A 25000-nucleotide genomic window follows, 5' to 3' on the forward strand; every position below is an offset into this window, starting at 1 on the left:
ATGGACATAATGTTTCACTCGCCCTTGGGGCGTCTTACTGGTAATATTTGTTATTATATCAGTGTATCAGTACAGCTGTTTAGGTCTGTTCCACAGCGGTGCAGGTCTCTTTTGTAAAAGATTTCTGCTCTCAATGGGACTTCCTGGTCAAATAAAAGTCAATTAATAGTTTCCTTCCCCTGGTGTGCGATAAAGATTAGATTGTTTGCACTCCTGGCCTTATGGCTTTCTCCAGGACACCAATGCTATGTGGAGTTCCTCCTTATAAGAAAGAAGAAGGCTAAGAATTTGAATTATGATTTCAATGATATTTACATTTTGAGGTACATTCTCTCTCTCTCTCTCTCTCTCTCTCTCGGGTCTATCCATGGCCCCTTGTTTTTTTCTTTTCTCCCATGAACACTAATCTCCTGGCTCACAAGCTTGTAGAGCTGCTATTTTCACAGAATGTTTGCCAATGTCTCTGCCAATTGTTCACCTATTATGACATGCCAGAATTGGAATGCAAAGGCTTCATGTGTTTTTTTAACACAAGGTATAAAATAAACTATATAAGACTGCTACAATCTAAGTATATTTGCTACTAAAAAATCTGTCACAATAAAATAAGAATATATACACTAGTACAGGGGTCTTCAACGTTTTCGGGCCGGGGACCCCCAAACTGATGGGGCGATGGAGCAGGGACCCCCTACTAACCTCGTAGGGTGGGGGGGTCGGGGCTACGACATATTTTTTATTTTAAACATGTACAAGTTACAGCGAGCAGGGTGGGCCGTACCACTACCATTTCTAAACATACTACTTATTAACTGAGAACCAATGTCAATAATATCAACAATCTGTCAATTGCATAGTAATCATGTATTCAAGCTATTCAAAATTGATAGAATCATGATTTATTTTTTAACATAAACGTGAAAAAAAAAAAAAAAAACATTTTTTGAAATCTTTTTTTTTCTTCTTTTTTTTAAGCAATAATTTCGCGGACCCCCTGCAGTACCTCCGCGGACTAATATTTATTTATTTTTGTCCCATTCATTGTTTGCATATTTCCATGTGTTATAATCCACGTCATAGTGAATATATAGGTCAGTCCATGGCATGCTGTTGGCCATGGACTGGCCTATTCCCAGTGGGATGTCTTCATTAGAGGACCCAGGACAGTGGCTCATTGTTTCAGTGATCCTATTGGCTCACATGGAAGAGACTCAGAAAGGTGTCCTCTCTTCACTCTGTCTGTCTGTCTGTCTGTCTGTCTGTCTGTCTGTCTGTCTGTCTGTCTGTCTGTCTGTCTGTCTGTCTGTCTGTCTGACTCAGCCACTTAAACCCATTGACTGGGGTCTATACTTGTTCCCCTCCTTTTTACACTCTACACCAAAAATCCAACCAATAAAAAAAAAATCCAACCAATAGCTCACAATGTGCTGCATTGCAATGTGTTGTGAGATCTATTTTGTGCAGAATGTTTGCTCCAGAATACTGGCGCTAGGGTTCATGTGTCTGCTGCGTAGCCTAGTGGATGATATTTGGCGCTGTCAGCAATCTTAAATTATGATTCCAATGATATTTAAATTATGAGGTAAAGACTCTCTCTCTCTCCCTCTCTCTCTCTCTCTCTCTCTCATGGATTCTTGTGCATCTTCACTTAACATTCATTTATATAAATGTGTTACTTCCTTATGGGGCAGAGTCTTTAGATTTGGGACATCAGTGACTGCAGACGATCAGATTCCTCTTGTGATGACATGCTTGGATATTTTCCGTCTGCAGAATGTTGCTGGCTGAATCTGTAGACGACAGGCTATGATTACTTTACAACATTTTATAAATGTTTTCTTTGGGCACATGAATGAAACAGTAGGAGATGGGATTGGATAACAGCTCAGTGTCTTAACCAATTAAATCCGGAAGATCTTATAACTGGCTATTCATAAATAGCAGATATACAACTAAGCTTGTACATCTGCTATTTTTGAACATTTCTAAAAAGTAAACTTCTTGAAAGAAGAACTGGATTAGGGCACAGTCACAGCACACTTTTATTGTCTCCACCAGCCGAAGGCTGAGGGAGAGTAAGTTTTCCCCTCCGTCCGTCCGTCCGTCCGTCCGTCCGTCCGTCCGTCCGTCCGTCCGTCCGTGCGTGCGTGCGTGCGTGCGTCCGTGCGTCCTCGCAGTTTGTGAGCAGCTAATCTCAATCACCGTTGGCCCGATTGCTGCCAAACTGAGCACACACACTCCCTGGATGCCAATCTAGAACCTCTGCCCCACATTTTTCAAATCAGCCTCATGGTGGCGCTATAACAGGCCGATTTGTGTGGCCTGGTTGTTACCAGCTAATCTCCGGCGCCGTTGGCCCGATCACTGCCAAACTGAGCACACACACTCCCTGGATGCCAATCTAGAACCTCTGCCCCACATTTTTCAAATCAGCCTCATGGTGGCGCTATAACAGGCCGATTTGTGTGGCCTGGTTGTTACCAGCTAATCTCCGGCGCCGTTGGCCCGATCACTGCCAAACTGAGCACACACACTCCCTGGATACTAATTCAGAACCTCTGCCCCACATTTTTTAAATCAGCCTCATGGTGGCGCTATAACAGGCCGATTTGTGTGGCCTGGTGGAGACCTGTGCTCGGAAGAGCACTGCTTCTAGTTCCCATTGAAATGCATTGGCAGAATAGGTAGAATAGTTAGAATAATAGTACGGTGTGATAGTGCCCTTAGAAGACTTAATGGGTTAAGCTAACTTTTCAAGCTTACAATCATTTATTCTTTGGTACTACAAAGACAAGAGCAAAAAAGAAGCCTTTATGGCACACAACACATTGCTGGTTGTAGGAATTATTAGCAATTTACTGACTGGAATTCTCAGTATAGGATTTGACATATAAGTTTATGTCTAAACAGAACAACTCCAACAACCACACTTCTAAACCCTGTCTCCAACTTTAGTTCAGGTCTCTTTATAAAACACCATCCAATACCGGCAGTAATATATTCCATTATTTTCCTAAGAGCCTTCCACAGGGGGAGAATTTATGCAGTGTTTCCAGGGCTAGGAAGAATGCAGGCAGACAGTCAGTTACTGTTTCTTTCCACAGTTAAATACTGTCCTCTTCTGTCTTTGCAGAGTATTGACCTTAACTCTCAAATACTTGGAACGCGCCCGAGTCGCGTTCGATTTTAACAACTTTAACCATTATTGTATGCTTTAACCTTAGAAAAATAGCAGATATACAAGCTCACAGCGCGGCACCGAGTGCCGCGCTGCGAGCTTGTAGATCTGCTATTTTTGAAAAATCGTGAAAATGAGTGCAAGTCTTTGAATATCTTTGACCCGATCTTTGACCCGACTTCCAAATCCTTCTTCTAAATCATGCTGCTCTCAAACTTTTTCATGTCAAGGACCCCCAAAATTACCTGTATTTGGCCACGGACCCCAATCTCAAAATATGTTGTTCCAGGGACCACCCAGAAGCAAATATTTGAGTTACAAATGTTAGCTTTTAAGTAGATATATTCAAAGGCTTGAAAAAAAAATCATGATTTTTCAAAAATAGCAGATCTACAAGCTCGCAGCGCGGCACTCGGTGCCGCGCTGTGAGCTTGTATATCAATAATCGTAGGCCTAAATGGGTTAAAGTATTTCATACACTACTCCAGGGGTTCCCTTTCCCAAACGCTTTTCAGCTTGAAACCCAAAAGTAAAATATGTCTCCCTGGCGTGTACCTATGATCCAATCTTACAAAAACACATGGTCACTTCAGCTCTATTTCCAAAATAGTGAAAATGTGAGTTAGTCGATCTTGGAAATTTTTACCGGTTTCTTTTTTTGACATTTTATTGTATTTATTATTATTAATTATAAATAACAATTTTCAACAAAACAGCATCAAATGCGTTGCAAATATTCACGATATGCCGCTCTGTGACCTTGTCTCTCCTTACTCTCTGTCCGTCCATCTGTCTCTCTCAGTATGCGTCAGTTCAGTTAGTCCAGTGGTTCTCGAACATTTTCATGTCAAGGACCCCCAAATTGACACTTATACAACCCCCCATTTGAAAAGATGTGCCAGAGACCCCCATAATATACGATTTGTATCAATTTAATGGATTTTCTATCTCTGGGACCCCAATTCATATTGTATAAATCAATGTAAATTTAACTCTGAGAGTGTATAAATGGAACCAAATGGTCCATCTATTTGGTTCCATTTATTCACTCTCAGAGTTACAGACCCATAAGGGTCCATTTGGTTCCTAACTTTCATTTAGATGGAGACCCCCTGGAACTCCCTCAAGGACCCCTGAGGGTCCCCAGACCCCACTTTGAGAACCACTGAGTTAGTCAGTGTGTATGTCTCTCTCTGTATGAGTCATCCAACTGGAAATTAAAGGGTAGTAGTAGGTTGAGAGGAGGCTGCTGAAATATGAACCAATGTCAGGTTACACCCATGGTTCAGGGATACTTAAAAGTTCAAACATTAAATACTGCATCAGTTCAATGTCAAATCAAGTGAATGTTGCTCACATGCTCTGGAGAAATAAACTAAGAAAAATAATAATACTGTCCATTTGTATACTCTTGGAATTAAATTAACATGGGGTTTTGCTGTGCAGACATCTGTAACAGTCTTTTAGCAGTCCAGCAAATTAGGCATTTCAGGAATCTAATTATTATTATTTTTTTAAGATTTGTTTTTGGGCTTTTTATGCCTTTATTGATAGGACAGTAGACTGACAGGAAATGGGGAGAGAGATGGGGAATGACAAGTGGCAAAGGTCGTCCGGATCGGGAATCGAACCGGCGACGCCAGCAGGCATCATAGCCTAGTATGTGGTATGCGCCTTGACCACCAGGCCAGCGGGCGCCCAGGAATCTAATTAATTTAACTTATCTTATGATAAGACTAGGTTTAGTTAAGATAACCACATGAACCCGAGCTAGCGTCCCTATTCCGGGCATGTCATAGTAGGCGAACACTCATAAATTAAGCAGTCTACAAACTCACACCACGTTGCAACGCGTTGTGAGCTTCTAGATCAGCAAAGAGTTTTAAAGTAGTGTGTTTGTGTGTATGTGTGTGTGTGTGTGTGGGGGTGGGGTGGGGGGGGGGGGGGGGGGGGCTTGGCCAGACTATTTACTAATGCAGCTAACTAACTGCCGTATATACTGTATCCCCTTCCCCATCCCCACCTTGTTTTAACATGGGTGGATTGTTTAGCTGTGCTAGGCTATAATAACACCCACTGGGTTCAGAGAAAGTGAAATCCAATAGGATATCCTGCCACTGACCATTAACACCTACAATACTACTCAGTCATGAGGATCTCAGTCATGTCTTTGTTCAGCTATAGAAAGTTTGGGGACAGCCAGTGGTTGATGTCTTCATTAACAGGTTTATTTGCCAGGGGGAAAGTTGGACCTTTTTACATGTAGTCACTCAACAAGATAGCAACAGATAAAGATGATCAATAATATTGTAATTAAACAGTATATCATGCTCAAGTAGCTATGTACAACCCAAAGCTCATTATTGCTTTAAAAATCCAAACTTAGGTGTTATGAAGAAGGGCTCAGATGAGCAACTTTTTCTGTGTCAATGAGAAGCAAATATTAGCGATGATCTCTTGGTTGCTGCTGTTTGGTGGAGTGGAAAGAACAGAGTGGTTCTGAAGTCCATTTGTAACCTTGTAACTGTGTGTGTGTGTGTGTGTGTGTGTGTGTGTGTGTGTGTGTGTGTGTGTGTGTGTGTGTGTGTGTGTGTGTGCGTGCGTGCGTGCGTGCGTGCGTGCGTGCGTGCGTGCGTGCGTGCGTGCGTGCGTGCGTGCGTGCGTGCGTGTGTGTACGTGGTTCTGTGTCAGCCCATTTGTAACCCAGTCACTGTGGAGTCTCAGCACTTACAGCCCCCTTGTGCCAGCGAAGAATCTGAGTTTCCTGCTCTTCATTTTCTCTCTCTCTTTCTCTCTCTCTCTCTCTATCTCTCTCTCTCTCTCTCTCTCTCTCTCTCTCTCTCTTTTATTCCCTCTCTTTCTCTCTCTTTCTCTCTCTCTCTCTCAAACACACACACACACACTTTCTCCATTTCTCTCGCTCTGTTTGCTCTCTCCCTGTCCAACTCTGTGGGAGAGTAAGCTTTTCGTAAAGGACTCTTTGTATGTTGTGTGTGTGTGTGTGTACTGTATGTGTGTGCGTGCGTGCGCCCGTGCGAGAGAGACTGAGATGATGAAAAAAAAAACTCTCTCTCTCTCACACACTCACACATCACACACAAATGCAGGTATGCTGACTGACGGTGACAAGTATTTACCTGAAAAAATTAAAAACCACACGTAGTACCATACGGTATGTAGGGCAGGTGATCTGATTTTGTAGCACAGAATAATATCATACACCAGGGTCATATACACAAACTTTAGAAGGTAATGGTAGCCAATCAGTAGAGAATATGGGAAATGGGACAGATCCATGTTGATGACATGAGTTTAGAGATACTGTGTACCGCTTTGCGTGATTTTAGGGCAAAACTTGTAGGAGCAGTGTCCAAAACTGTGTTTTTCAAAAATCGGCTAGGTGGGACAGATGCATTTTGATGACATGACTATAGAGATACTGTGTACTGCTTTGCGTGATTTTAGGCCAAAATCTGTAGGAGCAGTGTCCAAAAATGTGTCTTGCAAGAACTAGAAGAGGGCCATGTGTGAAATGAGGAGTGGTTTGGCAGCCAAGGAGTGTGAAGTGTGTGTGCAAAGTTTGGCATGGATCGGGGCAATGGTGGTGGAGATAAGGTATGAGTAGGAGAAAAGTGTGACGGACAGACTGACAGACGGATGGACAGACTGACAGCCGGTGGAGGTTTTATGATGTTAGTGAATAATTGTTATGCCATTCAGTACCAATTAAACATCTATTACAACTTCACAGGTGTACACAAAACTAAGTTACAACTGGCACATACCACACACATAGGCTCTAATACAGCCTGACAGAGTGTTGTGGGTTCGAATCCCAATCCCAACGATTTGCTGCATGTCTCTCCACATCTCCCTCTACCCTAGCCCCCATTAATTGCAAATCGTTCAAAATGATTTAAGATTAGCCAATAGATAATGAATCACCTGATTAGATGATAATTGAAATATGATCCCATGTCCCAACAGTGATTGTCAGTACGGTACATTGATCTGCACACGGGGGCCACTTTCTCCTTTGCATGAAGGGTCAATGACACTGTTGGTGCACAGTTGGCTGATATCCGACTTAGTTGTTAATTGTTAACTTTAGCCAGGTTAGAGTCCACTAGCTCTGCTATGTTCATGGGCATTCCTCCTTCACTCTCCGCTCCACTTCACTGGACTAAGCACAAATGTCTTGAAGGATGCAATGGAATAAACACATGCTGCAGCTGATGGAATAAGCGAAACACCTACGCACAAGTCTTTTGCACCAGACACATACACATGCGCTTGGAGTCGAAGATCCTTGGTCCTGGTTCTGTAAACACTCTGATATATAACTCTTTACGGAACACTTAATCAACAAAACAAGGACTGTTATTGACGTGAGTGGAATGTTATCATCTAAGGTTAATATTTAGAGAAGATAGGGTGGGGTGTGCTGAAATGCTGCATGCATAGAATACTACAGATATTCATCATTGTAAGCTGTATTGTGTTGGTTTAACGTCAAATCAAGTACAGTTTTGACAGATCAGTGTAGATGGCAAAGAGCCAAAGTTGCTTGCATTTTACATCATTTATTGAGCACTCTTATGACTTTACAGATTCTTTTTTTAGCATTTTCAGTTGATCAAATATGGACAGCACTTGACAATGGTTAAAGACAGCTGTGTATGAGATAGTGGTTGTTAGGTTTGTATACAGTATGCCAGCATACAGTTTGCTTTTTAGTCAATTATCAGTTTTTAGGATGTCTTTTTGCGACACTTGTTATGTCTCTCAAATAGATTCTCTAATTGCCCTACACATTTCAAAAAGTCCAAATATATGTATTGTAAACAAACGGAAACAATGGAAAAAAACATGGCAATTTAATGCAAAACATTTACCATTGATTTTTTTTATACGTATTTCACTCAATTAAACTACACTAGTATAAAGGAATAGATTAATACGATTAAGCATATTGTTGATATTGCTTCAGAAAGGCTGTTCGTTTTGAATATTGTGTGAAATATTATTTTCTCTTTGTGTGACCTCATCTTTTTTTATCTTGTGTGCATTGTAATGTGTCTCATAGTTAACAATGTTCACTGATAGATAGGTATCATCAGTGAACACTTATTTAATTATGTTGTGATTGTAATTACAGAGAGACTGAATGAAACAAACAACCGCACATGCTTTAGAGCCAAGTAAACTATGTTAGCATACTGTTTGTAGAGTGAATTATGTAGCCTATCCTGAATGCAAGAAGGACAGGAAGACTGTCATTGATATTCAGACATTTCTTAATTGGTATCAATGAGTTGCTTTCACCTTTCTCATGGGTTGAGGCTGTTGTACTCTTTAACTAATATGGAAATCATTCACCTACTCCTTTAAGCCACACTCACGAGTCTAGATTTTAAACTATTTCAGGGAAGTAAACACAAGGGCTGGCAGCATCAGACACATGTGATGTGACCACACAAAACATTATACTGTATATTTATCAATTGGTTGTTCTAAGACATTTCAAAAACATACAAAAAGCCCAGGGTATAACCTTCATGCCGTGGAGTCCATGCCATTATCAACATTTCAACAACTTTCCAACATAATCCCTTAACAAAAATATTAAAATTAGGAAACAACAACAACCCCCATGAAAATATATCATCTCTGTCCAAAACTGTTACTTTTCAGGCTTCAAATTCAAACGTAAATTTCCCTTCTAGTAAATAATATTCCTGTCAATTCAATCTTGGATCCCCCAGGAGGAGAATGAAGCCGCGAGCCCCCCCTCCGCCCCCTGAACCTGCCCCGCGACACATCTTCAGAAACGCCGTGCCTGACGGGGGAGGGACAGGAGGTATGGACATCAAGGAGAACGTCCTACGCCCCACCGTGGAGGTGCTCCTCACCGTGCCAAATGGATACCAGACTACACTCATCGAGGACGGCAGGTGAGGGGGGATAACAAGTGTACTGTTTAAACTCCATGTATACATACATACATACATGCTGCAGCCATCGAGTTTAAGCTTTGCAATTATCTTATTATTATTATTATTCTATCAATTACTCTTTTGATTAATTAATAATTAAGAACCATGTGTTTTATATACCGGTATATATATTTTTTAAAGATATAGATATAAAGATATACTAGTAAAACGCCTCAAGGAGACATGCGGCCTCGCCCTAAAGAACGAGGTTGTGCCAATTCTTGTCCATCTGGCCAGTGATGTATATCGGACCACTTTGGTACCCATATATGGAGATCCATGTAATAGGTACATCCCTTATATGCCCATACATGTGATGTATATCGATGACATCAGGGATCTTCATATATGGGCATAAAGGGATTCTGGGGAATACCCATATATGGACCTTTTACATAGGTGATGTCACCTGATGTGATGTGACGTGATGTGTCAGGGGAACCACAGTGTCAGGCGTGACCTACAGACAGAGATATGCAGACAAGACACACAAAACTTAGCACAGTTAAAGTAACATGACAGACAGCTAAACCGACTGCTAGCGAGTGAATTATATACTGTAGCATAAAAGCTGCGATACGATTCATCCCCTTTACCCGTTTGTGATTTGAGAGATAAAGAATCAAACATTGTTGGCTTTTGGGTCTATTTGGGTGGCCCTGTGTGCGAGATCATACATGTGAAATTATCCCAATCCGAGCTTTGTCCCTGGCAGAGGACTTATACGAAGCTGGCCTGTCGTCACTCTCTGCCCCTAATAAGGTTCTGTCCTCTGGAGCAGAACATCAGGGACACCATCCTGGCATAGAAAACAAGGGGCTCTGTTAATGACCATGCAATGTAGGTTAGTTGGCGGGTGTCTGCACTCGTTCTCTCTTGACTCAGGGCCCGACATACAGCACTCTGTACTCTCTATAAGTAAACTTTGACTGCACTCATACGTGAAGCTTTCTTTGTAAAAAGATTGCAACGTTTTTCCCCAAAAATGATTTTTCTTCTTTTCTTTATATATGTACCGGTATACTTTCCAAAATTCACAATGGTTGTATTTAGTAAACTCTAAGAAAAGTTCCCCCTATAATTTTAGACTAAGCCTAAGCTTTGGGTACTATGTATATCACTTTTTGTTTATTTGACAAGGGATTGGCAGCATAGTCTCTGGCCACTATTCTTTCATCGGGGTAAATGGAGTTGAATAGTGTGGTACGGTGCAGAAATACTGTGTATGTTACATTTTCGGATAGCAGCCAGTGATAACAGTTGACCCTTGACTTTCAGGTGCAGTGTCATTACTGGTTAGGTGTCATTAGATGTCATAAACAGGTGATACACGTGTGGGCTGTTCTCACTTGATAACAACCAACCATTAGGTAATTTATGACTCTACCGTAAGCATACTGCTAATAATAACACAGGTGATACTGAACAAACACTAGTCTAAACTGAAACTCTAACAACAGCTAAATAAATACTATTTTCTATTGCAGAAACCAAGCATAGAAGCGGACCGGAATTAGGTTAATCAAACCTTGATATCCCAGTGTTTTATTATGTCACATGATGAAATCAGATGTGTGTTGCATAAAAGGAACAGAACACTTGTGGTTGTATGATATGGGGAATAACATCATACAGTAGCTGGTGTTATACCACAGATATGATGTAATTTGCAGTAGCACACTCCCTCGTGTTCTATTGCTAAATAAAGCAATCACAAAGGACAAGGTTTTGTCATATCACAGATGATATGGCAAGCGCATGGTGTGTTCTATTCCTAAGGACTGTTTTGCTTAGGCTAACTGCTGGTGTGGGCAGTTTGGATGTTGTTTTAGCAGACTGTGTCCATGTGTTAGTGATGTCAATGGTGCTCTTTGTGGCGGTCTGTCTCACGCCTCTGTCATATGATCTGGCTGTTCCCAGCAAGCATTGGCGACTGTCTCTTGGTTTCTTTATCCCCGGATTGACAGCTAACACTATACCTAGAGAGGCCTGGCTACCCCTCTCTGTCTGGTCCCCACCACTCACTCACGGCACGCACGCACGCACGCATGGACGCACTCACGCACACACACACACACACACACACACACACACACACACACACACACACACACACACACACACACACGCACACGCACACTCACAAATACAGGCCTATGTAGTTGAATCATTATAGTGATTTTTATATAATCATTTATTTGTATTTATTTATTTTTGTTATTTCTGTTGTTTTATTTTGGCAGTGGTACAATGGGTAAATTGTCTCATTTTATTGGTCCAGTTTTATAGACATGGATTTTGTTATGCTAAGATTATGCTAAAAGGATTGTTTCCGTTGTGGTTGTCATTGGGCTGGTCCTAAAAGATCAAAATTTTTTCATTAGATTGCACACAATGAATTGTGTATTGCTAACCAATATCAGCCAGCACCTCTTCGAGTAATGCAAATCCAAAATGAATTCACTTAAGACTCTAGTCCAGAAACTGTGTTAATTTCTTTATTTTTTGCATCTCAAATACTGCCTTTTTAAGGTGCATTGTGCATGGGTCCCTACTTTGTGTGCGTGCATGCGTGTGTGTGCGCGCGCGCATGTGCATGCGTGCGTGCATGCGTGTGTGTGTGTGTGTACATACATGTATCAATAAATTGTGAATTGGCCTTTCTCTGCGCCAATTAGCGGTCCTATAACAAAGTAAGGTGAGAGTGTTACTATGTACTGTATCAAGTAATTACAACTCTACCTAGTGGTGCTAAAGGGAAGCAGGCAGAGTAACCTAATCCCCCATCCTGCCTCCCTCTCTCTCTCTCTCTCTCTCTCTCTCTCTCTCTCTCTCTCCCTCGTATTCTTTCTTTCTCTCTACCACCCTCCCCACTTCCTCTCTCTACTCCCTACCCTCCTCTCATCCCTTCTTTCACTTTCTTCCCCCCTCCCCTCCCCTCTCTCTCTCTCTCTCTCTCTCTCTCTCTCTCTCTCCCTCTCTCTCTCCCCCACCCTCAGTAAGGCGCTGATGGACCTACTGGTGGAGCTGTGCAGCCGCTATCACCTGAACCCGTCCCTGCACACCCTGGAGCTGCTGTCCCCCGAGGGCCACCCTCTGGGCTTCAAGCCCAACGCGCCGCTGGGCTCCCTGGACGTGGCCTGCGTCCTTATCAAGGAGAAAGTTTGGGAGGAGAAAGTGGTGCGCAGACCGGCACCGAAAGTGCCAGAGGTGAGTTATTATAGCGATGTAGTCTCTCCTGTTACTGCAACGCTCCGCTTCGCCATGTGTCTTTTATGTCCGTGTCCTGTTCGATTGTTGACCTGCGTTTTTTTGGCTCGATTCAGTCATGTTAATTCAGTCGTTATTCAGTATGGTAGAGATATTTCTGTGAATTATGGTCTGGTATGCTTCGATTTGGAATTCTGGGTAAAATTTTTTGCATACACGCACCAATGCGACTAGTCGCAACTTCTTGCAACAACACAGTTTTTAATGTCACACCAATGCTATACTCCTTGCAACTGCCATTGGGGATAATGGCTGAAAGTAGTTGCATTGCTGTGAACTGGCCTTTATGTACTGTATACTCTTTCCGGGATTTGGCAAATTAGCATAAATGGTGTGAAAATGTTATTGTTAATTATATTAGCAGTGGCACGAGTAAGTACACTACCATTGCTTTGCTGTGCTTTTCATGACGTATGCTTTAATCTTGAGTTTGTTAGTTTTTTGCTGAGTATCACGGTTTCCATTTGACTTATATACAGTATTGCAGTTCTCAGCATGCATCCATTGTCATTTAAATGTACATCCACCTGCCCGTAGCCCTGTGTAATATCCCTTCCCTCTCTGCCATTTTACTACTGGCCGCTGTCAGAAAGCAAGGCCAGTTAAGCCACTAAGAGCTCATGCAAAGGTAGGAAGTTGTGCGGCCACATTGTAAAATCTTGAATGTCAATTTAACTGCGATGATCATTAAGGCTGTCACAAATTATTACATTTTACATGACGATTAATTGTCCCTCAAATAATCGCGATTAACGATTTAATTGTGTTTTTGTCGCTGATAATTACATTTCTGTTTGGCTTTTAGGCTTTGAAGTTGCACGTGGCAATCATGAGTCATGACACAACTTAAATATACAACGAAATTACTGACATATTTGAAAATGTTATACTTAAAAAAGAACATTGATAGTGGAAATAGCCTATCTACAAGCTCAAAACGTGTTGCATCGCAATGTGTTGTGAGCTTGTAGTTTGGCTATTTCCACTATTTTTGAAAACGTTTGAAAGTATATGAACATTTTTCAACATGGAGGAGCAATTATGAAGATTATGACAAAATAATTGCAATTATGTCCAACAATTGCGATAAGACAATTATTATGTTGTAATTGTGACAGGCCTAAAGGCCCATTCCCACTGGGCCAGATAACAGATATCTGGAGATATTTCTCCAGATATGTTTCCATGCAAAGTGGATGGTAGATACAGATAAAAAATATATTTGCCACAGATAAAAGTATCTGTGGCAAATATCTGTGGTAGACTTTTCTTTTATCTGTATCTACCATCCACTTTGCATGGAAAAATATCTGGAGAAATATCTCCAGATATCTGTTATCTGGCCCAGTGGGAATGGGCCTTAACTGTGATGATCGTATACAAATGATGCGATTTGAGCGTGTCCAAATTCATTTTGTACACTATTACAAATGGACAAATGAACTTTTTACTGTGCAGCATGACTTGGTTGTTATCTCTGTGTGTGCTACGAGTTTGAGGGTGCTCTTTTCTCTTCTGACACTTGAGTTGCCATTTTCTACTGTTTTCATTCTTCGTTCTCTCTCTCTCTTTCATGCTTTCTAACTTCAGCTTGACTCCCTGTCCATTCTTTTTCACCCTCTCTCTTTTTTATATCCCTCTGTATTATTTCTCTTCTTTCTCCCTCTGCTTTCTATCCCCCCTTCTCTCTCTCTCTCTCTGAGCTCACCTTCTCTCTCTGAGCTCACCTTTTCTCTCTCCTCCTACTGTGTGAATATTTGATGAGGGCCTTACCTTTAGTTACCATGCATTATTTCTCTCCTCTTCTCAGGGCTCGCTGACTGAGCTCTCTCTCTCTCTCTCTCTCTCTCTCTCTCTCTCTCTCTCTCCCTAAGGCCAGAGTCTTACACCATTTCAAGCGCTCCTGTCAATCATTCCTCTGTTTTGTCCCCTCTGTCATCCCTTTGCTCCCACCCTGCAATCAAAGCCTTACTGTATATCTTTGGGTGTGATGTAAAATTATTTGGGTACACAGTATCCACGGGTTTCCAACGCCCCATAGTGCATTGCGCAGACGTTGTACCGAGCTTCCGTCGCCGCAGCCGAGTGTGATTTACAAGCTCACAATGGGCTGCATCTGCGACGCGACGTGAGCTTGTATGTCTGCTGTTACTGTAAACCGGAAGTGTGGTCCAAATAATGCCATTGCAGTGCCATTGCAAGCAGTTTCATGTGAAGTTCAGGGATATAGTACTAGCTAAATGTGGCATTACAAATGTTCAAATTTCTATCTAATATCTTAATTACAATGAAATGAAGTTGACATGTTTTTTAATGGTAACTGTTGTATAATCGCAATATTATTACGCTTGAGGGTGTGTGTTATCGTGAATATCCGCACTTCTGCGCTGCCTGCAGTTAACATAGTTTACCATACAGATAGATTAAATAATGTTTCATTCATTAACTAGCCCTATACACTTCGTCATACAACGGCACCTGTGGTTGTTTGAAATAGCAACTAGGCTTAGAGGTCAGTTTAACTAACAACCACATGCTGCGTTAGGCTAAAGGTTTCTGAGGATGTTCGAGTGGTTGTATGGTTTTCATAAACCTGTACCTTTACCGTTACCTTTCCCAGAGGTGCAGTAATCTTTCCGAGGTCACACTACGTTGCACATTATTACCCAAGTGCAGAGTTTCCAAATAAATCCCCTTTATTTATGGTTGTTGAGAATAAAGGGATTCTCTGATAGCCATATTTTGAGTAGCATTCATGATTTATGAGCTTGGCTAACGGTTTGGGAAAACTGGGATCTATTAGAGCGGTGGCTCTCAACTCTGGTCCTGGAGGACCATCTGATAGAATGTTTTTGCTTCTACCCAATATTTATGATCCTGATCTAACGTCCAATGATTAATCTGGAGCAGGCTGAATCACGTTGGTCACTTTCTGTGTTGGAACAGAAACGCGTCCTGTCATGGGTGTCCTTGAGTACCACTGTATTAGAGGGGTAAATAGAGATGGTATAAGTAATGAGCACAGTATTACTGTGTAGTGATGAAACATTTGAATTGTACAGTATATTTGTATATTTCTTTAAAACTTAAATGTCTTTAACCCATTTAGGCCTAGAATTATTTAATGCTTTAACTATTGAAACATAGCTCATATACAAGCTCACAGCGAGCATGTGGATCTTCTATTTTTGAAAAATCTTGATTTATTTTTGCAAGTCTTTAATTTATCTTTTTAAAAGCGAACATTTGTAACTCAAATATTTGCTTCTGGGTGGTCCCTGGAACCACACATTTTGAGATGGGGGTCCGTGGCCAAATACATGTCATTTTGGAGGTCCTTGACATGAAAAGGTTTTGAGAACCACTGATTTAGAAGAAGGATTTAGAAGACATTTATAGAATCGGGTCAAAAATATTCAAAGACTTGCACAAATGGGTTCCACGATTTTTCAAAAATAGGAGATCTACAAGCTCGCTGTGAGCTTGTATATCTGCTATTTTTTAATAGTTAAAGCATAAAATAATGGTTAAATTGGTTAAAATCTAAAGTGACAGAGATTTGCGTTCAGGTCTAAATGACTTTAAAGAAAATGGTAGGTGCTCGCTGTGCACGTCTATTTATATTAGAATAACAACAGCCACTTTAAGAGCTGTTAATGCAGGCCCTTGAGTCATGAGTTGTTCTGCTTGTTCACAGAGGTGATGTTCACAGCGTTTATCAGTCAGTGATAGAGGCTACCAAACATGGTGGAGGCTCTCGGTTCTGCATAACAAAACACCTTGTGGTGTCGTGCTGTAAGAAATGCACACAGAACAATCCTCAGTGCTAATTGGAACCAAATGGACCCTTATGGGTCCATTTGTGCACACTCTAAGTTAACAAATGGAGAAATGAACACTGGGGGTTTGACTGTGTACAGGCACAGACACCGAGATATGCTCAAGCAAGCATGCATGCACACACTCATGCTGTCAGCTGTGGACGCCTCAGATAGCTGTATTTGCCCTCCCATGACCCCAATGTGACTATCTCCCTCTCTAGTTTACTACATAATTGGCCTCTTTGTCTGGAAGTCAACAGATTATGTAAGAGCATGTGCATGTTTGAGAGTCTCTTCATTATTTAATGTTTTACTTAAGTGAGCCTTGAAAACATTTCATATGTTGATTTGTCATGTGTTAAATTGCCAACATAAAATTATTCTCATGAAAATATAAAACACCCATATTTCGACATTTTGTTACCAATACGTCTGGTGAGATCTAAATACAATGCAGTTGCCAGAAAAGAGGCAAAAACGTACACTTACAAACCTTTAATACCTACTGCTTCGAAAACCAATCATGATATCATCCCAATACGAAGATAATAATCTCCAGATTGTTTTCTCCCAGTTAACAGTTTGATTCTCTCAGTCTCTAGTTGAGCGAACAGGGACTGTCTTCATTATTATCCACTGATAAAGGCATACCTTTCTTATGCAGTAGTTTCATCATCCAAACCCCAGAAATGGGTATATTTCAACATGAATTATTATTTCAAATTAATAATTCAGTTAGTTAGCCCCTCTATTCTTCCCTGTCTTTTTCTCCCGTTTAATTCCTCCCCTGATGCCTTTGATGATACTGATAGTTCTTGTAGAATTCTCAAGACATGCATGAACTGAGCTTTGATTTGAAACCTCTGCATGTTTTCCCTCAAAACCGGGGTGTCGCACCAAATTCTGGGCCCTGGGTACAAGGATTCACTATGGGCCCCCCATGAATGTTCTTCATAGGGGGAGGGGTCTAACCCATTTAGACTTGGAACGCATTATTACACGTTATTTTGTGCTTTAATTATTGAAAAATAGCAGATATACAAGCTCACAGCGTGGCACCGAGACCGAGTGCCTCGCTGCGAGTTTGTAGATCTGCTATTTTTGAAAAATCTTGAAAATGTGTGCTAGTCTGAAAAACCTTTGTTTTATGTCAGTGGTGCTCAAACGTTTTCATGTGAAGGATCTCCCAAATTATATGTATTTGGTCACGGACCCCCATCTCAAAATATTTAGTTCCAGGGACCCCCCAGAAGCATAATTTTAGTTACAAATGTTTGCTTAAAAAAATACATATATTCAAAGATTTGCACACATTTTCATGACTTTTCAAAAATAGCAGATCTACAAGCTTGCAGCGCCAATTAGCCTTATTCACGGCCCGCCCACCTACTTCCGTTTCTCAGTTTTCCCCGGGTGCTGACTTCAATTCGAAGGGGAAACTATACTGGACTTAAAGCCAACAAATCATTATTTCTAACAGTAAAGTAAATTATAGTGCTTTGTGCCGTTTAGTATCTTGTGTTCTTGATCATGCTAGCCGTATTTTATACTTTACTATTCGGAAATTGCATTAAATTTGCGATTTCTGTGCCAACTCCATAGGCTATGGTAGGATTTACCCCTTCAAAATGTGACTTCAGCACCCGTGGGATGCTTAGTGGGCGGGCCGTGAATTGGGCTAATAGCTAAAGTATAAAATTATTAAGGCCCCTCCACCTTGGGCCCTAGTAAGTAACTCAGTCCCACTGCCCCCCCCCCCCCCCACCCCCCTTGTGACGCCCCTGCCTCCAAAGCCATTTGCTTGACACCTGACTGTCCTTTTTCTCTTTGCCTCTCCCATCCATGTGCCAGAAAACGGTGCGTTTGGTGGTGAACTTCCACCGCAGCCAGAAGGCGGTGGTGCGGGTCAACCCGCTGGTTCCGCTCCAGGCCCTGGTGCCGGTCATCTGTGACAAGTGTGAGTTTGACCCGACACATGTTCTGCTGCTGAAGGACAGTGTCAGCCACCACGAGTTACCTCTGGACAAGACTTTGACTCAGCTGGGAATCAAGGAGCTCTATGTACATGACCAAAGTCTAGGTAAAAACTGCATTTTATGTCATTTTTGGTCAAGGAACAAACACTTTCTCGGTGGAATTGCGTTTCACGACCCATGTTTATTTCCTGTCAGTTAATAGATATTATCAAACACTATCTGCAACAGTAAATACACTTTAGCCCATTTAGAATGTTTATGTTCATTTATTTAATCTGCTGTTTGTGTCACAAGTATAGACCGTTTTCCTGAGCTCTCCCCTGTTTGAGAGCGCTGCCACCATTGCTGTGGTGTAAACAACAGCCAGTGGTGCAGTAGAAGTAAAATGATTGAAAATGGAAAATACTGGAGTAAAGTACAAATACTCAGAATTGTACTTAAGTACAGTACTTAAGTAAATGGAGGCTACAAGTTACTTTACACTACTGTTTACTAGGGCATTCACCAAATATTCGAATATTCGAATATCAAAGTCACTATTCGACGTTGTTCACCGAAGTCGAATATTCGCTTTAAAAAATATATACCGGTGGTTTATAAAGCTTGGCTAGATAGGAAGTAAGAAGAGGGCTTCTCAAACCTTTTTAGGCTGTGACCCCCAAAATAAACATACTTGAACAGGGTACCCCCACCCTGACAAGCACTTAGAATTGTAGGTATTACATTTAATGTGACTCGGTTCCGCAGATAAATATTGTGAAAATAGCCGATCTACATGCTCACAACGCCTCGCAACACCTCTTGCTTACTTAATATTTGACAGTTTGGCCAGTCCTGTCGAATATTCGACTATTCGAATACTTTGAGGTGGAATAATTCGAATACTAAAAATCACTATTCGTGAATGACCTACTGTTTACACCGCAGCTAATAGTGTAACATGGTGTCGCTCAGGAAATCGGTCTATATCCACACAGAACATGAATAAAGCAGCGAATCAGCGATACATAATTTTGCAATGATAAAGCAGCACAGTTTATTTTCACAAGAAGGGTTTTCACTGAGAATAAAAGCATAAGTATTCGCCAATGCATATTCGGATCGTTGGTGCATACCCTGTGTGGCATCAATTCAATTTCAGTTTACTCGGTTTAAAATGCAGTTTGTTTTTTGAAGAAAATTCCCATCATGATTGAATTACATTGAAAGTTAATTTAGCTTAACTCTTGTTTCTCATTTAAAAATGCCAGCTACTGTTAATTTGGTTAGCTGGAACCTGAAGTCCTATCAACTAGATAATTAATCCATTTTCAGAGTGGAAAACATGCAGTGTTTAAAGAGATTTGCTTTACTGTAATCTGAGTTCCCAGAAGTTTTTTTTTTTTCGCCACGAGAAGAACTTCTGTGAAGAAAGCATTATACCGGTATGTCTGGGCCGGAAGTTAGACCAGCTCAGAATCTGAGTTGCAGGAAGTTGCACAAGTATGGCTAACCCTATCCTCCAAGACTAGCTTTACTGCAACTTTGGATTTAGTCCCAGAATCTGAACGACCAGGCTCAATAATCAAGGCCAAGTAGTCAGAAGTCATGGAAGCCTCTTGCAAACTGAGATATTCTACCTCCCATCTATCCATGCGCATACAGCTAGCTTACTGTACAAAAGTTATGCAGTCAGCACTGCCAAGCTTTGTATTCTTCTCTTAGGTTACTTCCAAAGACTAGGGATGGGACGATATGAAAATTTCATATCACGATTATTGTGACAAAAGAAATCGCAATTTACGATATTATCACAATAATCAAAATCACAATAATCAAAATCAACGTGCGTTGTGACGCCTTGTGAGCTTGTAGATCGGCTATTTTTTGGCAAAGACATTTGATAGAGAGTGAAAAAAAGACTGTATCAAGTACATAAATTGTAAGTACCTTTTACCAATTATAGAGATGTGGTACCGGATATGCAGCTCGGGAAATAAAAGGTGAATTGATCCCAGTGCATGACGGAGGACGATTTCACGACAATTTAAATCTCCACGATACGATTATCGTGGGTGTTTTTTATCACGATAAACGAGAATATCGCGTATCGTCCCATCCCTACCAAAGACCAAAACAGCGCACACCCAAATACATAGTGTTTACATGTTGTAAACTCTGAAGTTCCCTGTGGGGTGTGATAGGTATCAAAAAATGTTTGACTAAATGATCCTTGATAAATATGTTCTTTCTCCAGGGCGTGTCAGCTCTTAGGACATTACATAAGGCTTTTAAATGAGATGTTAAGGTGGTGGGAGGTCTACGCCCACGCATATTTGCTGATAATATAATTGTCAGTGACTGTAATTTTATTAGAAAGGAACATGTTTTACCTTGACGGAGATTAGCCTTTAGAACATGATATAAGTTTTATGAGCAAATTGTGTAATGTCAGATGGCGTTGTCAGGTGCTTAGTATACAACATTCCACAGTTAGGAATGAGATGACGCTTTGCTCAAACACATTTAACCACACCTTTAAGATGATCTAGAACAGGGGTTCTCAAACCTTTTTAGGCCGTGACCCCCAAAACATACATATGAACTGGGGACCCCCACCCTGACAAGCACTTGGAATTGTAGGTATATTTAATGTGACTCGGTTCCAGTGATAAATATTGTGAAAATAGCAGATCTACATGCTCACTGCTATTTTCACAATGTTCACCACTTGCTTACTTAATATTTGACAGTTTGGCCAGTTTGGTATTAAAACGGTCTTGAAAGTCCTTAAATTGTCACTTTATAAATGTGCAGATACCCTGTATACACTTATATATTACTGTGTGTTGGTTTGTTTACCATTGAAAAAAAAGAGGCATTTAGCTAATCATCTGGGGACCCCACAAAATAATTTGGGGACCACACTTGGGGTCCGACCTCAAGTTTGAGAACCACTGATCTAGAAGATGTTTACTTCAAGTTACAGTGCTTCAGAATTGTGTGTTACATTTCTGCTATCTTCTTTTTTTTTTGGCCGAATACAGCATTCACATTCTCTTAGCTGATAAATATTCTGGAAGTGACTTTGTGCATTTTCACAAAACCTGTGATATTTTACAGTTCTCCTGCCTAAAATGGCTTCGGCCCCTGCTCTTAACTACTCAGGTATTATAACTGCTAACTGCTCATGTAGGTGTTTAACGCTATAGTGTTGTTCCTACTGCTTGCAGACTAACCCCACTTGAGTTGCAAACGCTTATCTGCTTATTAGTGAACCATTGTAGTGAAAGCATTTGATTTTGTCTTCAATTGGATTGTGATTGTTGCCTTATTGTGTTTGTTTCACTAGTGGCCTACTAGCCTTGCCTAATTTTTATTTATTTTTTCGCAACAAATGCCCCCCAAGAAACAAGGACTGTATAGTGTATGTAAGAGCAGATCCTAAATTATGTTAAAATTACATATACATGGAGTTTGAGTACCAGTTTGTTCGCCCTGATCAGAAGTTTTCAACCTTTTCCATATCAAGGTCCATTGCTTATTCGGCATTTGAGCCACGGACCACCATCTGATGAGCTTTTGCTTCTCAGACCCAAAACGTAGAACATTTTGTTATCGTTGGATACCATTTTGTTCACAATTCCATGCTGTATTGATGTGGTACCACAGGAGAGATAACAGGCAAACGATCAAAATAACAATTCTTCCACATTCTCTAATTGTGTAAACTCGTATTATTAATTCATTTTACAGTCTCAAGAGTTAAATATTCATATGGGTCCATTTGGTTACCAACTCTCCGTCAGTAAGCCGGGGACCACCTGGGCTGGAACCCCCTCAAGGACCACCAGTTGGCCCCCGGACCACTGGTTGAGAACCACTGGCCTTGATTAATTATAGCCCCTGCTGTCACACCAACAGGACTCAGGAGACATGTTTAGTTAGTGCTCTGCAGACTGTGAAGGTTAGAATTTGGTCTTGGGGAAGGGAATATATTGCTGTAGTGCCCTCTACTGATGGAACTATGTTACTGCAGTTATCTCTTGGAATGCACAGTAGATTGTGTTCAATTAAAGTCCACCCAGCAGTGCATTTTGTCATTAACCTAAAGAATCAATGCATGTCAAAATCGTTCTGTTATACAATATTTGTTCTACACCACTCGACTGTAATCATCCTTTGTGTTGTTGTTTGTGTCCATTCTGTCAGCATCCATTCAATCCCAAGGAGGGGTGCAACAGTTAATCTGACTTCATTATTGCAAAAAATAATAATAATATTGATAATTTGTTAAAAACGATTAATATCCGATCCCTGTTTGGGGAAAGTCATTATTGGCAAAAAGTGAGAAAAAAATCTAAAATTTTGGAAACAGCCGATTTTCAAACTCATAACGCGGTGTGATACGATGTGTTCTGAGCTTGCAGGTCAGCTATTTTCTCTATGAAAACCATGTTGCGACAAGGTATAAAATGGCACTTTTGTGGTTATTTGATACGTTGATATTTAAAGAAATGTAAATATGCTTTTCGATTAATAGATTAATTGAAAAAGTAATCAACAGAATAATCGCTGAGAAAATAATGGATAGTTGCAGCCCTAAATCCATCACTGCTTCTTTCTGCTATGGCCTCTACTTTCTAACTACTCTCTGATATACTACTCTCTGATATACTGTGTGTTGTCGTACTGTAGACTCCATTCACTCCAGTACTACCAGCGTGGGCGGGTCAGAGAAGAAAGGCCTGCTGGGAATCTTCAGGTTCAACAGGAGGAAATCTAAGGTAAGACTCCTCACTGCTTGTTAGTTCATACTTTTGTAGAATGATGAATGACCGAAAATCATTTGAACGATGCAAATACTGTACACAGCAAATATAATCTCTACTCTCCCCAATATGTTGTTGAAATTGTACCACTTTGAACCTGGCGTCCCTATTTTGGGACGCCAGGTTTTATTATAAGGCAAAACATTTACAAAATTGTTTTTACAAATAGCGAAATTGCAGATCTAAGCACACAACTCGTAACGATGTAAAGCGCTGTGAGGTTGTAGATTGCCATTCACCGTTCAATGAAGTAAGGCTTAAGTGGCTTTAAACAGGTATATGTATATTATTCACATCTGGATCGGTCATCTTTGTTCCATTTGAAACACTCATCCAGAAACTAACACTGACTGCTGCATGAACACTTGCTGTAAATAGATAGCTAACATAGCCTAACTGGACAGTGGGATGCTGCATGTTAGCTGTGCCTTGCTTCCATTTGCAGACTTCTTCTGAGACATCTATGGACATGGATGCCACTGATGATAATGTAGTACAAAATACAGACACAGACTGCAATGTAAGTACTATTAACATTAATCCCACCTATCTCGATGTGATGGACATTCAATTGGGATTTCTTTCTTCTTCTTTTTTCACGGTTCACCACAATCACTCCCTTCTCTGAAGTCTAATCAGTTCAAGCATTTACTCTATTTAATCTCGCTTTGGGGTTGATCTAATGTTGACTAATTCATAGAGAAATGTATCTTAATTTTTAAGCAGCACACTCTTCTCCACACAGAGCCTACTGGTTGTCTACCAGTAGCCAATTTGTAGTTCTTACCCATCCTCTCCTCTAGAGGGCAGCATTTTCTATCTAGAAACTCAGAAAGCACCCTTTCACAGCCATTATTTCTCTCCCAAGTTGGAGTGCTGGTATAGGACGAGTCCTTCCAAGTCATGGATGCAGTGGTAATGATAGGGATATAGTCTGTGGACCTAGCTCAGCATTACTTTGACGATCTATATGCATGCCTGTGAGCCTAGCCCAGTACAGGTTTGAACTATTCAATTAAAAAGTGCTGGAGAGATATGCAGTATACAATATCCATACCTTCTGTCTTAACTGCAAAGCGAAGGGAGCTTGTACAACCAGTAATTTCGCTGATTCTTTGACAATTGTAAACTTGAAGTTGAAGTTAATCAGAAAAGGCCGCCTCAAACATCCCCAAAAAGCAGTTCAATATGGAGCACCTAATAGTTCGGACTTAAAACCACTAGTAGGCATTTCTAGCTTGTTGCCATCGTATGCCAGATGTCCTAATAGAAGCAACATTAGCCAGATATCTACCTGCAGGGTCGTAACTCAATCACTTTGATTAGATTTTTGCATTACCCCCCCCCCCCCCCCCCCCCCACCCCACCACCACCACCACAGCAGTAGCAGCAGCAGCATCCATCTGTGGCTCACCTGTGATCGATAGAGTACTATCTGATTGTATTAGCTGCTGGCCTGCTTCATTAGTGTCCCTCGCAGCTGCAGTGTTCGAGGTCATGAAGACCTGGAACGCATCTGTGTCACTTTACATTAACCACTTTAACCTTTATTTTATACTTGAAAAATACAGATATACAAGCTCACAGCACGGCACTCTGCTGAATATTTGTGCAAGTCTTTGAATGTTTTGACCCGATTCTATATGTCTTCTCAAACCTTTTATTGTCAAGGACCCCTAGAATTAAAAGTATTTGACCGCGGACCCCCATCCCAAAATATTTCGTTCCAGGGACCCCCAGAAGCAGAGATTTGAGTAACAAAAGTTTGCTTTGAAAGATACATATTCAAAGATTAGCGCAACATTTTTCAAAAATAGCAGATCTACAAGTATATATATATCTGCTATTTTTCAATAGCTAAAGCATAAAATAATGGTTGAAGTGGTTAAAATCTAGAGCGACGGTCTGTTACCCCTCTGAATGTCAGCTCACCCACCCACGTTGTTTT

General features: G+C 40.9%; 1 protein-coding gene across 4 annotated transcripts in view; it reads left to right on the top strand.

The window, feature by feature from the left end:
• The window catches only part of cobl (cordon-bleu WH2 repeat protein), a 159962-nt gene that overhangs the window by 23090 nt on the left and 111872 nt on the right, over positions 1-25000 (top strand). For 2 of the 4 annotated variants that reach the window (XM_080720937.1, XM_080720940.1), the window contains exons 3-8: positions 8944-9132; positions 12174-12384; positions 18117-18345; positions 21344-21388; positions 22919-23007; positions 23498-23572. In XM_080720937.1, the coding sequence (XP_080577063.1) occupies positions 8944-9132; positions 12174-12384; positions 18117-18345; positions 21344-21388; positions 22919-23007; positions 23498-23572 (838 nt within the window). Of the gene's footprint in view, positions 1-7347; positions 7567-8943; positions 9133-12173; positions 12385-18116; positions 18346-21343; positions 21389-22918; positions 23008-23497; positions 23573-25000 lie in introns of those variants that run through there. The other 2 variants (XM_080720939.1, XM_080720938.1) reach the window with 2 other exon arrangements.

Source organism: Nannobrachium achirus (assembly GCF_963921795.1).
Source record: "Nannobrachium achirus genome assembly, chromosome: 2".
Lineage (NCBI taxonomy): Eukaryota > Metazoa > Chordata > Actinopteri > Myctophiformes > Myctophidae > Nannobrachium > Nannobrachium achirus.